The 14,665-nt window shown below is 42.7% G+C and overlaps 1 protein-coding gene across 3 annotated transcripts in view; it reads left to right on the forward strand.

Annotated features, from left to right (window-relative positions):
- The window catches only part of Nwd2 (NACHT and WD repeat domain containing 2), a 161,164-nt gene that overhangs the window by 132,496 nt on the left and 14,003 nt on the right, over positions 1-14,665 (forward strand). For all 3 annotated transcript variants that reach the window (XM_052734969.1, XM_052734972.1, XM_052734970.1), the window contains 2 exons: positions 10,545-10,748; positions 13,150-13,294. In XM_052734969.1, the coding sequence (XP_052590929.1) occupies positions 10,545-10,748; positions 13,150-13,294 (349 nt within the window). The remainder of the gene's footprint in view (positions 1-10,544; positions 10,749-13,149; positions 13,295-14,665) is intronic.

Below are 14,665 nucleotides of genomic sequence, written 5' to 3' on the forward strand. Positions count from 1 at the left end.
AGAATAAATAAAGATAAATTACTTCGATACCCTAAAGGTAACTATATTAAAGCCACGGATCTCACCTTACAGGTGTCATTCACGTTTACCCTCCAACTCTACAACGCTGGTATGTGGAGGTTCTTGTCCCCTGTTTGATCTTGTAACGGAAGACATCTAACGTGAACACAATGACAGAGGGGAGGGTGACAGCTCGCAGCTTGACATTTATAGGACAAAAACAATGTACAAAAGAATTGGATCAACATATTATGCGGTAATAAATTATTGACTAAGTCATCCATAATTTAAAAAAAAAAAAAAAGAGCCAGGTCCTACAGCATTTGTGCGTCGGTCTGGTCTCCATCCTGAGTCTCTTGTTTGTTGAATCTGCCGATCCACGTTAGGACCCTCCGCCGGGCTCTGTTGCCATCAGCCCATTGCAGATGAGGGCTCTGGAGGACAGAGTGGTTAAGCAGCTTGCCTAAGCTCACACTGCAGAGAGCTTTTGCTTTAACGCCTGAAGGCACCACCTTGTTTGTGAGAGATGAACTATACCCAATGTCTTCTGCTTAAGAGACGGTACACAAGGGTCAGCATTAAAAAAAAAAAAAAAAGGTTGGCATTTCTAAATAGAAATTCATTTTAGGTGTTCCCAGAGTGCATAAAGTGATCCATCATCTAGAGAGCTCCCTAGAGAAAGGCTGGTCTGGAAGAGCTCAGACTTGAGAATGACAGAGATCTGGTTCTGCAACTAGCTCCATGCTTCACTACCTGCGGGTTCTCAGCTATGCTGCTGATCCTTAGAGATCTCAGTCCGATGTGTGAGCGGCAAATCACAGCACTGTTATAAGGATCAAGTAAGTTAATGGTGTGTCCATAGTTCATAGCCTCCTCGTGGGGCAAGTCGAGAACAGCAGAGAAATGGGTTGCTACTTTATAAATAGGCAGAAAATATTCAACATCCAGAACTCATAAATGTGAAATTCCAGTTGAAATTAGGCTTATGCTAAAGGGAACACTTGTCAATTGCAGCAGAACTTCGGGAGCCCTAGATGTAGTTAAGAATACCTTTTAGTAACACTGCTGTCATTGTTAAAGACAGTGAATACTCAATAAGCCAATTTTCCCTGTGCCAGGAAAAGCACAGAAAAACCTTTCCCTCTGGGCCTATATGATCCATACCTAACTGCAAAGAAGAAAATTGCTCTAAGATCTGTGGACCAGTGTCGTGCTTGGTCAATCCAACTTTCTGTTCAGCTTTCAAAGCAGTGAGATGGGCCCCCACAGCACCCATACACACAGACCTGTTGAAAGAATCCTTACAAATGATGAACAGCGCTGACCCTTTAAGGCAGCAGGATGAGAAGCCAGAGCCTGCTGTGGGCCAGATGTGCCAGGAATCTGAATAGGGAAGACATGTGCCACATAACTGAACTAGGACAGGAAACCTCTCCAGCTAGAGAAGCCAGCTTCCATGGGCAAGAAGTCTATGATAATATGTATGGAATTAGAAACCAGGATATAGTATAAGACTTCAATTTTGATGTCTGCTGGGTATGGTAGCTCATGCTTTTAATCCCAGCACTCGGGAGGCAGAGGCAGGCGGATCTCTATGAATTCAAGTCCAGCCTGGTCTACAGAGTGAACTTCAGGTCAGCCAAGGCTACATAGTGAGACTTTGTCCCAAAATAAATAAACTGAGGAGGATGTGGGGATGGAGGGGGTGGCCTGGGAGGGAGACTCTAACCATCATAGACTCCCTGTTCTCACCTCCAAGAATAATTTTTGTTTGTTTTTTTAATTTTAAAAATCATCTGAAAATGCAACAAGATATTGAATTACCAAACTGGTCTATGGAGACATAGTAAATCTTTTCATTGATTTGTTTTGTTCTTTGGGGTTTTTTTTTTAATTATTATTATTGTTGTTGTTTTGTTTCCTTTTTATTTTTTCTTTATTGTTTCATTTCCCAGAAATTAGAAAACTGCAAAATTCTGTCCCACAAACTCTGAGGGCTGTAATTACAGTGAGCAATTTCCTCCCAGTTTTCTCATTTATAACAAGTAGTAAATCAGAGCTCTCATAGAGTAAAGCCAAGATATAAGCTAAAAATTGTCTAACATGCTTGGACTCAAATCTGTACGCCAGCAGTAAGATGAATTTCCAAAAGTAGAAATGTATAGTGCCTGCCAAACTACATGCTCAATGTGGCTATACCCATTTCTATTAGCTCGCTCGCTCTCTCTCTCTCTCTCTCTCTCTCTCTCCCTTCCTGTTGCCTGGAAACCTCTAGGTATTCTCATTGTGTCCTCGGTTGACTTAATCATCACCATGATCCTGTCTTGCCAATGTTTTCATTTGCAGTGTTGTGGTTGCAAAGAGAGGTGACCATTATTATTTTTCCTGCTCATCGGAATTTTGTTTTGCTTACACGATGGTCTATTTACAGCACGGATCCATTTTTCTATTTCTTTATTACCGTTCGGCCTCAGTTTTTTTCCGGTATTAGTTTTCTCTCTCATGTCCTCTACGAGACCACTCCACTCTTTCTATGTGACTACCACAGAGATTGCTAGCTCTGAGCCCTGCATCCGTGCCATTTATCCCCCGCCTCAACTTTGGACTCTCAGTCTGTACACGTAGTAATATGCGAAAGGAAAGGGATCATGGCAGTTCCGTTAGCATTGCCACCTGCCCTGGTGTGCCAGGATCTGAAGAGGGTCCTGAAACTTCAGTGTTCAGAGTAGGAGAACCCTGAGAAAACCAGAACTATCGGTCACCTGTAAGGTAAATGGCACCTTCAGTAAATATTGATTGAATAAATATTTTCTGGCTTCCAAGACTGCTTTTCTAGCCAGATTCCTCATCTGACCGACATTTCCACATTCCTAACTCCTTCCTGGGTGCACTTGAATCCACAGAGAGACTTTGCTTCTGATGTGTCCCAAGAGCTCTCCCCATGACCTCTCAAACACCTTGGCTCCTCGATAATATCCACTTCCTTGATTATCTTTCTCTAGACTTTGGGATTTCAGTCATCCCCTGTCCTGCGGTTCTCCATGGCTAAGGTTAGGATTGTGATCGGTACTGTGGCACTGTGAACTCGGTGATGGCTCCACCCCACGTGGTTCTGTTAGCCAGCTCTTCCACCCTGTGGCCACTAAGTACCCTTCTTCTGATGCTCTTGAGAGCAAGAGCCGTTTTTAGAACTTTCCAAGGAATGAAGCTTCCTTCCAGACAAAAGCACCCTTCAACAAACAAGACACAGCAGAATAATTACTGATAAAAGTTGTTCCACAGTGAGGTGAAGTATGTAAATTTAATAACCATAATTAGGTGATGAATGTCAGCTTCCAGAAAGACTGTCATGTGATTCTGAGAAAGCTAAGAATTGTTAGCTGTCAAAGAATCTTTACTGAAACATCAATTTAATTATTCTACTCTGCCAAATGTGTTAGCAAATCACTTAGTCTTTGACTTCGCTCCCGTCAGGCTACAATTACCTAGCATGTTTCATCTTATGTTGACGCTTTCCTGTTCATTGTATGCTTTGTGCCTGCATCACTCATGGCATGTGTGAGTGAATGTCTTTGTTTCTATTATCTTGTTTCAGGGAATTACATTGTGGCATGTGAAATCATAGGCTCACTATGTATAAACTGTAAAAAAAAAAATGAATTTTTTGCTGTAGACAGTGACAGCAAATATGTCATCATTATAACTATCAAGCCCATCATGAATTATCAGTTATCTGGATGATGAAATACTTTGAAATGAAAAGTATGTACATTCATGTACTAAACATACCCAGTACTATCCATTCTTACATAGTTAATCTTCATTGCCATCCTGACTGGATTTAGAAGCAAATCCTCTGGGCATGGCTAGGAGAGTTTCCAAAGAGGTTTTCCTGAGGAGCCAAGCAAGACCCAGCCTGAACGTGGGTGTCCCCATCCCATGGACTGGGCTTCTAAACCGAATGGAAAGGGAGAAGGAAGAATGCTGTGGGATGTTCTGTATGGCAAATGTGTTGCTCTGATTGGTCAATAAATAAAACACTGATTGGCCATTGGCTAGGCAGGAAGTGTAGGCGGGACAAGGAGGAGAATAAAGCTGGGAAGTGGAAGGCTGAGTCAGAGAGACACTGCCAGCCGCCACGATGAGAAACAGCATGTGAAGATGCCAGTAAGCCACGAGCCATGTGGCAAGGTATAGATTAATGGAAATGGATTAATTTAAGCTGTAAGAACAGTTAGCAAGAAGCCTGCCACGGCCATACAGTTTGTAAGCAATATAAGTCTCTGTGTTTACTTGGTCGGGTCTGAGCGGCTGTGGGACTGGCAGGTGAGAGGGATTTGTCCTGACTGTGGGCCAGGCAGGAAAACTCTAGCTACAGAAGAAAGTAAACTGAGTAGCAGCATTCAACTCTTCCTGCTTCCTGACTGGGCACAATGTGACCAAATGCCCCCATGGTCAGACCCATTCTCACCACCACACGGTGCCTGCTCTGACGGACTATGTCCTCAAACTGTGAGCCAAAACAAACCCTGCCTTCCTTAAAAGGCTTTTCTCAGGCATTTTGTCATACTAATAAGAACATGTAATACACTTCTGCATATGGAAAGATGGTTCAGCTATTAAGAGCTTGCACTGCCCTTGCAGAGAACCCAAATTTGGTTCCCAGCAACCATGACCAGCAGCTCACCACAGCTCCAGGAAATCTGACACCCCTGGCCTCTGCTGATACCTGTATTCATATGCACATGCACTCATGCAGACATACGTGCATACACATAATTAAAAATAAATCTGAAAAAAAAGAAAAGAACTCTAATAATAGAAATATGGACAACTTTCAAGACGTTATCCTTCTGTCAATTGGTGCCTGTGGTAGTTGGAATGAAAGTGACTTCCAATGGCTCACGTTTGAAAACTTGGTCCCTAGTTGGTGGAACTGTTTAGGAAGGATTAAGAGAGGTGGCCTTGTTGGGAGAGGTATGTCATGGGGAGTGGGCCTTGAGATTTCAAAATCCCACAGCATTCGCAGTTAGCTTTCTCTGCCTAGTGATTGTGTCTAAAGATGTAAGCTCTCAGCTTCTGCTCCAGTGCTATCCCTGCCTGCCTGCTGCACTCCCTGCCATGATGGTCATGGACTCTCTCTTGAACTGTAAGCCCCAAGTTAAATGTTTTCTCTTACAGGTTGCCTCAATCGTGGTGTTTTGGCACAGCAATAGAAAAGTAACTGAGACGGTGATGGCAATCTGGCCTTTTTACAAGGTTATATCTAGATTGTCTTTAATGTGGACATGATTTAGTTTGTAACTAATTTTAGTCACTTGTCATTACTTCCCAATTCACTGCCACTTTCCCACGACCCCTGTGCTAGTCACAATTCTCCAGATAAACAGAATGAACAGAGTGTGTGTGTGTGTGTGTGTGTGTGTGTGTGTGTGTGGTTTACTATAAAGAACTGGCCCTTGTCTTGTAATTATGAAAGCTGAAAAGACTCACAACTGCCATGTGTGAGCTTTGTGAAGCTTGGGAAAGTGGGTGGTGTGATTCTTGCCCAAATCTGAAGTTCTGAGATCCAGGAGAACCAACGGTATAGGACCTAGCCCAAGGACAAAAGAAAGTCAGTGTCTCAGCTCAGGAGTTAGACCAGGAGAACAAATTCTCCTGTCTCTGCCATTCAGTTCTCTTCAGTTCCTCAAAGTACCAGGTGAGGCACACCTAGTTGGGAGAAGACAATCTGTGTCCACCAGTCTACCGATTCCAGTGTCAGCCTTGTCCAGATACACCCGTCCAGACACCCCCAGGAGTAATGCTTAGCCAGGTATCTCGGCTGCCTGTGATTCAGTGAAACTGACACCCAGAATTACCCATCCACTTACTTTTTCTTCTTGGAACCTATGACACTTTTAAAAAGTTTGAGTAAGCTGTACTTCTTCTAAGCCTTATCTCTTATTAGAAATTTAAATTGTTGTGTAGATGCTTTTCAATTTCCCCATCACTCAGAACATTAAGAAGCTGCTGCTGGTAAGATTTGGTTTAATCCCAGCACTTGGAAGGCAGAGACAGGCAGATCTCTGTGAGTTCAAGGCCAGGCTGGATAGGCACCAAAACTACACAGAGAAACCTTGTCTCAAAAATAAAAAAATAAAAAAAATTGGTTGTTCCACAGTGAAGCACTAACAAGAAACATTAGTTGTGTGTGCCCGAGAACTCGCCATAACCACATCGTCCCAGCCCTCAACCGTATATTGGATTGAAAGAATACCAAATCCAAGGCCATAGACCTCATAGACTGTGCAGCGCACAAACCACACTGGGTGACCCCATGAAGGGCACTGGCTAGCAGAGGAAGGAAACACAAGGAAATCAAGTCACTCAGAGAAGGGAGAGCATGCCTAAAGCTGGATGAACAGGAAGAATGGGGTTATTAAATGTAAAGTCCCCTGTGCAAACACTGGTGCCACCATGTCTTCCTAGAAAAGTGGTCTGGGGTAAACGACTTGAGGCCTGTGAACCCTGGGGATCCTTTTCAGCAACCCTCCCCAGCTTACAGCCTCAAATGCTAATGAGACCTCCTGGAAGGGAAAGTCATATTGAAAGTGGGAATTTTTCTCCTAAGAAGGAGAAGAGATGCTTATGAAGGAGGGGGTTTGTCTCACCAGTGGTGATTGAGGCGGGGAATAGGGCATTTGCAGAGTATGTGTTTTTGCCAGCACAGGGGTCAGGGTAGGGTAGATACCTCTCTTCTTCATTCCTGCTACTCTCCTGAGTGATGGCTCATGAACAGCAGCCCAGGGAGCACCTGCTACCTCCCTATGAAGAATGAAGCCCATAACCCCAAAATGAGTCTGTTTCCAGACACATAGTTCATCAAACCCTTCAAGGATCCTTCAGTCTCTCTACTGTCTGCTCCAGTAAAAACTACATACCCTCATACCCAGGCCCATACTCAAACGTGCTCAAGCCCAGACAGAGTGAATCATATATACAGAGCCAGGGGGAAGGGAGATCAATATTTGTCCAACGGAACAGAAAAAAATCAATCAATGGAGAGGAAAGAAAATGTTATCTCTAAGCCTTTGAAAGCTGTGGCTTAGATGTGTCCATACCGCCAGGTACAGAAGGAAAGGAAGGAAGAAAAAGAAAGCCTTTATCTTTATGGCCTGAAGCTCATAGTCAGGAAGAGCTCAGTCTTCGGGGGCCATTTCTTTCTCCTTTGTTACCTGAGATGAGATTCGCATAGCATAAAATGAGTCATGTAAGGGGGCTGGAGAGATGGCTCAGCAATTAAGAGCACTTGCTGCTCTTCTAGAGGACCAAAGTTCAGTTCAAGCTTGCACATGGTGACTCACATCTATAATTTCATGTACAGGGTATCCAAGGCCTCTTCTGGCCTCCACAAGAATCAGGCACACATGTGGTGCACATGCATGCATGCAAGCAAAACACTCGGGGACATAAAATTAAAATAAAATACTTTTAAAGGAGCCATTGTGTAGAAAACAATCCAGTGGCATCCGATATATTTCAGTGTTTTGTAATCACCACCTCCGACAAATGCCAAAGCATCATGATATATTTCTTACACTAGAATTGCTTGTGCCAAAACTATGCCTGAAAGTGCTCAATTTATTTTTCTTACACTTTTCTAGATTGTATTTGAGCCACCAAATTCTTGCTCCCCACCTAACTTACATAAGTTACCTTCAGTGTTTAAAAATGGACCAACATATATTCCACATTTGATAGGGTGGGAGAGGGAGGTGTTTATGGTGTTCTGCATGCAGGAAAAACTCATGTTCCTGTTCCTATGTATACGGACAGACTGCTTAAACAATGCAGCGAGAAACTAAAATTTATTTTCTTCCTATGCATTTCTTCTGCTTCGGGTTCCAGGCACATTCACTGCTAATAAAAATGCAAAATGACACGAAGTCCCTCGGTTCCTCAGCAAATGTTTATCTAGACAAAACAAGCTTGGTGTTTGGAGCCAAAAGGATGCAGAACATGGGTGGTGGAAGGAGCCAGTAGGTAGAGAAGCTGCCTTCTGTTCATTGTGTCTACAGCTACCTCAAGGTCACTCGTGGGTATTTTCCATGGCTGCTTAATCACAAAAGAGTCTCACTGGGACTCCATTTTGCCGGAGTCTTCCTACAAAGCTCGTGGATGTGATGTGGCTTTCCTTGCCTGCTCTGCCCTATTGATCACATTAGACGTGGTAACTGTGTTAGGCTGGCACTCTACACCAAAGCTCTCCATGCCGGATAAATACCCGTGTTTTACAAACAACTTGTGTGTTACATTAGACCTAGAAATACAAAGAATCCAAAAAGTCTTCCTTAAAAATGTACCAGCAAAGTTCTTTCTTTGCCGTCTCTCAAATAACAAGATAAAACGATGGTAGACTCTTGTCTTAGAGTCCTGAAAAAAATAACTAACTTGTGATTTATGAGCATTCCACCTAAAGGAATAATCAATAGATGAAAGGGACGAGGACAGAACAATCCAATAAGTAATTTTAGACCTATCCAGCCTGCTATTACTTCTATAAAGTTCTGTGTTACCACTCTGTAGTAGGCACCCAATATACGCTTATTATTTGAACTGAATATGGAAATTTTTCCATTAGTCATCTTTATGGTGCATTTAGCCTTACTCTATTGATCAAATAACTATATTGTTTGGTGCCAGGTGCTCCACTCAAAGAAACAATTATTTTTAAATAGATTTCGATTTTTGTAATGATCCGCTCTGTTCCCAGCTCCTCTCCTTCAGTACCTGCCAAACATCATTCATGAGACCTTTAATACTCCCAGTGCACACAAGCACGGCTTCTTGAAACTGAGACTCACTTGAAAATTTGAGTTCTGGTAGGAGTCTTAGCTGGGGTCATCCTTGTGGATTCCTGGGAGTTTCCCTGGCACCAGGTTTTTCCCTAATCCCAAAATGGTCAGCTAAGACTCCTAGCAATGGTTGAGAGGGTGCCTGAACTGGCCATCTCCTGTAATCAGATTGGTGACTATCCTAATTGTTATCATAGAGCCTTCATCCAATAACTGATGGAAGCAGATGCAGAAGTTCACAGCCAAGCACTGGGCTGAGCTCTGGGAATCCTGTTGAAGAGAGGAAGGAAAGATTATACAAGCCAAGAGGGTCAAGGTCCTCAAAAGGGAACCCACAGAAACAATTTATCTGGGCTCATAGCAGCTCACAAGACACTGGATCGACAGTTAGGGAGCTTGCATGGGACCGACCTAGGCTCTCTACATATGTGTGATAGTTGTGTAGCTTGATCTATTTGTAGGACTCCTAGAAGTGGGATCAGGGTCTGTCCCTAACCCATGAGCTGGATTTTGGGAGCCTATTCCCCATACTGGGTTGCCTTTCCTAGCCTTAATACAAAGGGAGGAGCTTAATCCTACCTCAACTTGATATGTCATACTTTGTTGGCACCCATGGGAGGCCTACCCCTTTCTGAACAGAAACAGAGAAGTGGATGGGGAAGGCAGAGGGGAGGCAGGGGAGGGAACAGGAGGAGAGGAGGGAGGGGAAACCGTGGTCAAAATGTAAAACAAATAAAAAAATTTAATTAATAAAAAAAAAGAAAGAAAGAAAACGTGAGTTCTAGACTGGTTATCTTGAGAAGCCTGCCCTGCTCCAAGATATGCATTGCATGTCTTTCTCCCACGCTTATCACCTGTGCTTAAATTTAATTCCATATTAGTCTTTTCTTAATAAACTCTAGTTTTGCTTTTAAAAAAAATCCAAATTCCTGAACTTCCCCCATGTTCTCCTGCAATGTTTTATGTCTGAGAAGGGACTAGGAATCTCCATTTCAGCAAGTATGCTGGGTGACTCTAAGGCATGTTATCTTCAGAGCAAACACTAGAAACTGATCCACGGATTTGACTGCTCTCAAGTCTGATGGGCGAGTCCTCGAGCCCAGGAAATCGTGGCTTACTTGACCTGTCCTTTTGCACTGCATGGTTATTTCTTGCCTTCGGGTGGCACTAAGAGGATTTTTCGCTTATCTGTCTGTGGGGATTTTTGCCAGTTTAGTAGGGGCAACGCTTTCTGTGTACATTTGAATTGTATAGGGGGGCTAGTAGTAGCACTGTGCCCAGTGATGTTGCCTTCTGGTCCCTCTGGTGGTGTGGATCTGGGGCTGAGAGTCACGCCATCATTCCTGGCAGAGCAATTCCTGGGTTGGAATTTTTTTTCCAACAGTTCCTGTGTTTGAAACTTTTGTAAGGTTCCGCATGTTTCTTTGTCACCAACAAATATCAGCATAGAGCAGCTTTTGTTTTGTTATATAAACTGAAGAAATTGCCATAAAACTTTTGACTTTGTCATCTAACAGAATATGCAAACTAATTTTTCAGTATATTAAGTAACTTACTATAGTTGATCTAATTGTATTTGTGGAAACAAGTATACACCATGATGATAAGGAAGAAAAACCGACCTAACAATGTGTCTTGCTGCTTATTAATATTTCCTGAGTGTCCCTATGCTGTGGGTATAAAATGAACTTTCTTGTTGATACACAGGGACTTTTAGGTGAAAAATATGGGAACATTCGAATCCCGGGGGAAGTCGAAGCTTCAGAGTTTGAGATGATTTTGGATGCTGCTGTAGAGGCAAAACTAGAGACGAAGTTACTGGAAGATTGGTACTGTCGAGATGAGAACTCTGTGCCAGCAGCGTATTACCTCAGACCCAGGCTAGAGGTAACGAGAAGCAACAAGAACTCAGTAAGTCCGCCTTCTCTGACTATCCCTCTAGGGTAATTTTCCTTCCCTCTGGAGTCTATCTATCATAAATTATACTAATGGAAGTCTATCAGTTACGAACTCTCTCAGGAGATAGGAGAACATCATGATTTAAATTGCTCTGGTTGGCATATGTCATGCCTATCATCTGCAAGTTCACATACCCTATTAATTCTCAAAATGATTCCACCATTATCTTACCAAATGCTCACTCCCCTCTTTCCTCTCATCCTGGTTAGTTGGTATGGTCAACTTGACCCAACCTAACATAGCCTGGAAAGAAGGAATCTCAATTGAAAGATATGCCTCCATCAAATTGGCGTCGGTGCATATCTGTGGAGCATTGTTTTAATTGCTAGCCGATACTTGAGGGTTCCATGCACTGTGGACCACCCTAGACCAGGGACCCAGGCTATGTAAGAAAGCTGGGGGCATAAGCCAGGGGGCAGCATTCCTCCATGGTTTCTGCTTCCGTTCTTGCCTGAGCTTCTGCCTTAACTTCCTTTGATGGTGGATTGCAACCTGGAAGCGTAAGCCAAATAAGCCCTTTCCTGCCCTAAGCTGCTTCTGGTCATGATGCTTATCACAGCAACAAGACACACACTAGAGCACTTCATATTTCCCTTTCAGTTCCTCAGTCAGATTTCCACAGGGCAGTCTCAGTCTGTCTCAGTATCTCAATTCTCCCTCACAGTGTTATTTTCTCCCCTCTCTCCCTCCTGCTTTCCAGAAAAGTACCTCGGGTTTTTATTCCAATTTATTGATATTTTCTTCAGCTGTTTTTACTCTATCAACATACTGATTTCCAAATTCAACAGTTGTATTTTCTTTCATGAAAGGTTTGTGTGTGTGTTTGGTTTTTATTGTTCTTTGTGTGTTTGTTTCATGGATCCTTTTAAAAATATGCTTCACTAGTTTATGGACCCTTTGATAGTACATTTTTGATAGCACATTTTTAGTACATTTCTGATGGTTTTCCTTAACGGTTCCAAGAGTACATGTTCTCATAGCCTGTGTAGAATCATAGAGTAAACTGCTTTATGCCTCACTCTCTCCTCCAGTCCACCTTGGCTTCTAAGTAGACCTATTATTTGTCTTTTAAAACTAAGCAAAGGACAAAGAGGGGCACAGTGAGTCTGTTCGTTCCTCTGAATGCTTAGGGGAATTTTAAGAAGACTCATATCCATCTGTCCTCCAAAGCGAGCATCCTGGATGTAACTGGTACCCAGACAGCTTCAAGAGGAAAAGAGTGATAGGTTATCTTCATTCTTGTGTGTTTGTCTTTCTGATATGGTCTTTGTGCTGAAGAAATCAGGTCAAAGTCCCTGATTTCCTCACATACACACTGCCATTACTTAACTTAGCTATAACAACAGTGCTTTCCTAGATGGGGCTATTAGAGTTAACTCACAGCATCCCAGAGTTGAATATACAGGAGTGAATGTAGAGAGCATGGACAGTGAAACCACAAGGAGCTGTTTGACACAGTGTTCTGGGGACACTTGCTCCTCTGTGACTATTTAATTGTTTGTTTACTTTGTTTCCATTTATGTCTACGGTCCTCCAGGGAAATGTAAATCAATCTCAAAATGTCCAAAGCTTTTTATGCATAAATCATTCATAATTATTGTTGAAGAAATAAATGTGTGAATGAGACTTTTAAATGTTTCGAGACTACATAAATATTTTTTTCTTGTTAAACAGTCCTCCCACTTTCTTAGCCGATTATAAAAAAAAAAAGAAGCAAAAAAAAAAAAAAACTAAAGACATATGGTGGCACACAGACTCCCCACCCCCTTAACGTTTCTTCTCTCCTCTTCAGAGGACATTATAAAGATTATATTGTTATGACATTTAAAATCAAAACCCAAGAAGGAAAGCTTTGGTAAAATAATAAAACCTGTCTTAGTCCTATTTACTGTTACTATCACAAAATAGTAAAATAAAAGCCTGGCTGCTTTCTAAGGAAAAGAATTTCCTTTTAGCTCACAGTTTGGGACTTTGAAAGTTCAAGGCAGACACTGGGCTTTGAAAGTCCAAGGCGAGCACCTCCATCTCCTCAGCTCCTGATAAGGGACCTCTTGACTATATCACCACAGTAGGAGCTCATACAGATGAAACCATATGGTAAGACAAGAAACCAGAGAGCCTCAGAAGTTGGGCTGTCCCTTGTTATAAGAACCCATGCCTTCATGTGACCAGGGAAAGTTTACATGTAACATGAGGATGATTTCTTACTTCAGGACTAGGGAGGAGGGAGGAAGAGGAAATGAGGCATTGGAGAGACCAGCTCTCGTAGCATCGGCGGACCCAGTCTTGCCCTTAAATCCTGGCTGATCTTTCGTGAGTTCGAGACTAACTTTCCACTTTCAACTTTTCCTAGATGCAGCCTCCTGCCGGTCCTGAAAATGAGAGGCCGTGGCAAGAAATATCAGACGAAATCAAAACAATATTTAAAGCTGCCGTCAAACTGCTCCATGAACAGGGTAAAATGAAGCACAGTCAGGCTAAGAGGTACCTGTTCTCAGGTAATTCTCACGTGTCTTCAGTCAATTACGAAAAGGGTGAAACATGCACGCGTCTACGGCGTCTACAGGATTCTTTAAATTTAATCCCATTTGGTACCAAACAAAGTTAATTGGATAAGTGTTTTCCCATCCCAGAAACATGTGTTAACTCCTGGGAAACCCTTTCCTTAGTTTGTCGGCTTCTCTAGCAAATATGATTTTAAAAGACGTTCAGAGGTGGCTGGGTATAACAGCCAAGACTGTCATTGTTTCTCAGTGGAGCCTCCCTCCCCTCTTAGTCTCCCGGCAAGTGTGTGCAGACCTGTCTTGGTCAATTTGAGACAAGCTCTGAGGAGACAACAAGGGAAAAGAAAAGTTACTGTTCTCCTGGAAACTGATTGCAGTGAGGCAAAGGCACAATTGTCAAGTAATAAACAAGCAAGTTCTTTACTGAAACAAAATAACTTGTAACATGAACAAAACATAGTTATATAGTAGTAGCCAAGGAGAGATGCTGGGGCTGTGGGGTGGATAGGGTGGGCTGAGGAGTGATTTTTGAGAGAGAAGATGGAAGGAATCAGAGTTAGTAGTGTCATGACCGTCTAAGTGAAGAATCCCAGGCAGTGGGACTAGCTGGTTAGAATCCCTCAGAGGGAGTGGCCTGGGTATCAGTACATAAGCATGGCCCTCAGCCAAGGGCCTAAGGGGGTTGTTTACTCTGGAACCAAATGTGAATGACCATGGCCTGGGAACACAGGTTCAGGTTACTCCAAATACCCTGTGTAACATGGTAGCAGGTTCCTGAAGCTTTTATAGTTACAGAACAAAAGAAAGCAATAAATCAAGGCATTTCCAGATACATTGGTAGAGACATCAGGTAGGTGGGTTACAGCCCAGCAGAGAATTCCCTGCTATAGGCATCAGATGCTGCCTGACAACATTCTTAGCCTGTAAATCAGTGGAAGCTAAGGGTCTGTTTGTATTTACATTCCAAAAAGGTTTTCCCCAATAGCTGAAAAGATGTTTAGTTGATGCAGAGAAAAAATGGTTATTCATGAGGCTAAAGGTAATCTAAGAAAATTTAGCTCTGGACCTGCAACATTCCAGTTCCCCACAATCACAACATTCTAACCCATCAAGCCACCTCTTAGAATGTTCAACACGGGCAAGGCTTATTCTGGGAACTCTCCTGAACAGCAAGAAAGTCAGGTTTGGAGAGGATGACAGGAGGTCTGAAGGTAGCCATCTGAAGAGCTTTATACTAAGCAGTAGGTGACTTGGGAATCCGGTGAGGAGGGTATGGGACTGGAGAAAAATGTGCCAGGACTCAATTTTATATTAAAATAGCACACACACATACACACACTCACATATGCACAAACAAACACATAC

This window comes from Peromyscus californicus, unplaced genomic scaffold, assembly GCF_007827085.1.
Source record: "Peromyscus californicus insignis strain IS unplaced genomic scaffold, ASM782708v3 Scaffold_13__1_contigs__length_99412109, whole genome shotgun sequence".
In the NCBI taxonomy this organism is placed as follows: domain Eukaryota; kingdom Metazoa; phylum Chordata; class Mammalia; order Rodentia; family Cricetidae; genus Peromyscus; species Peromyscus californicus.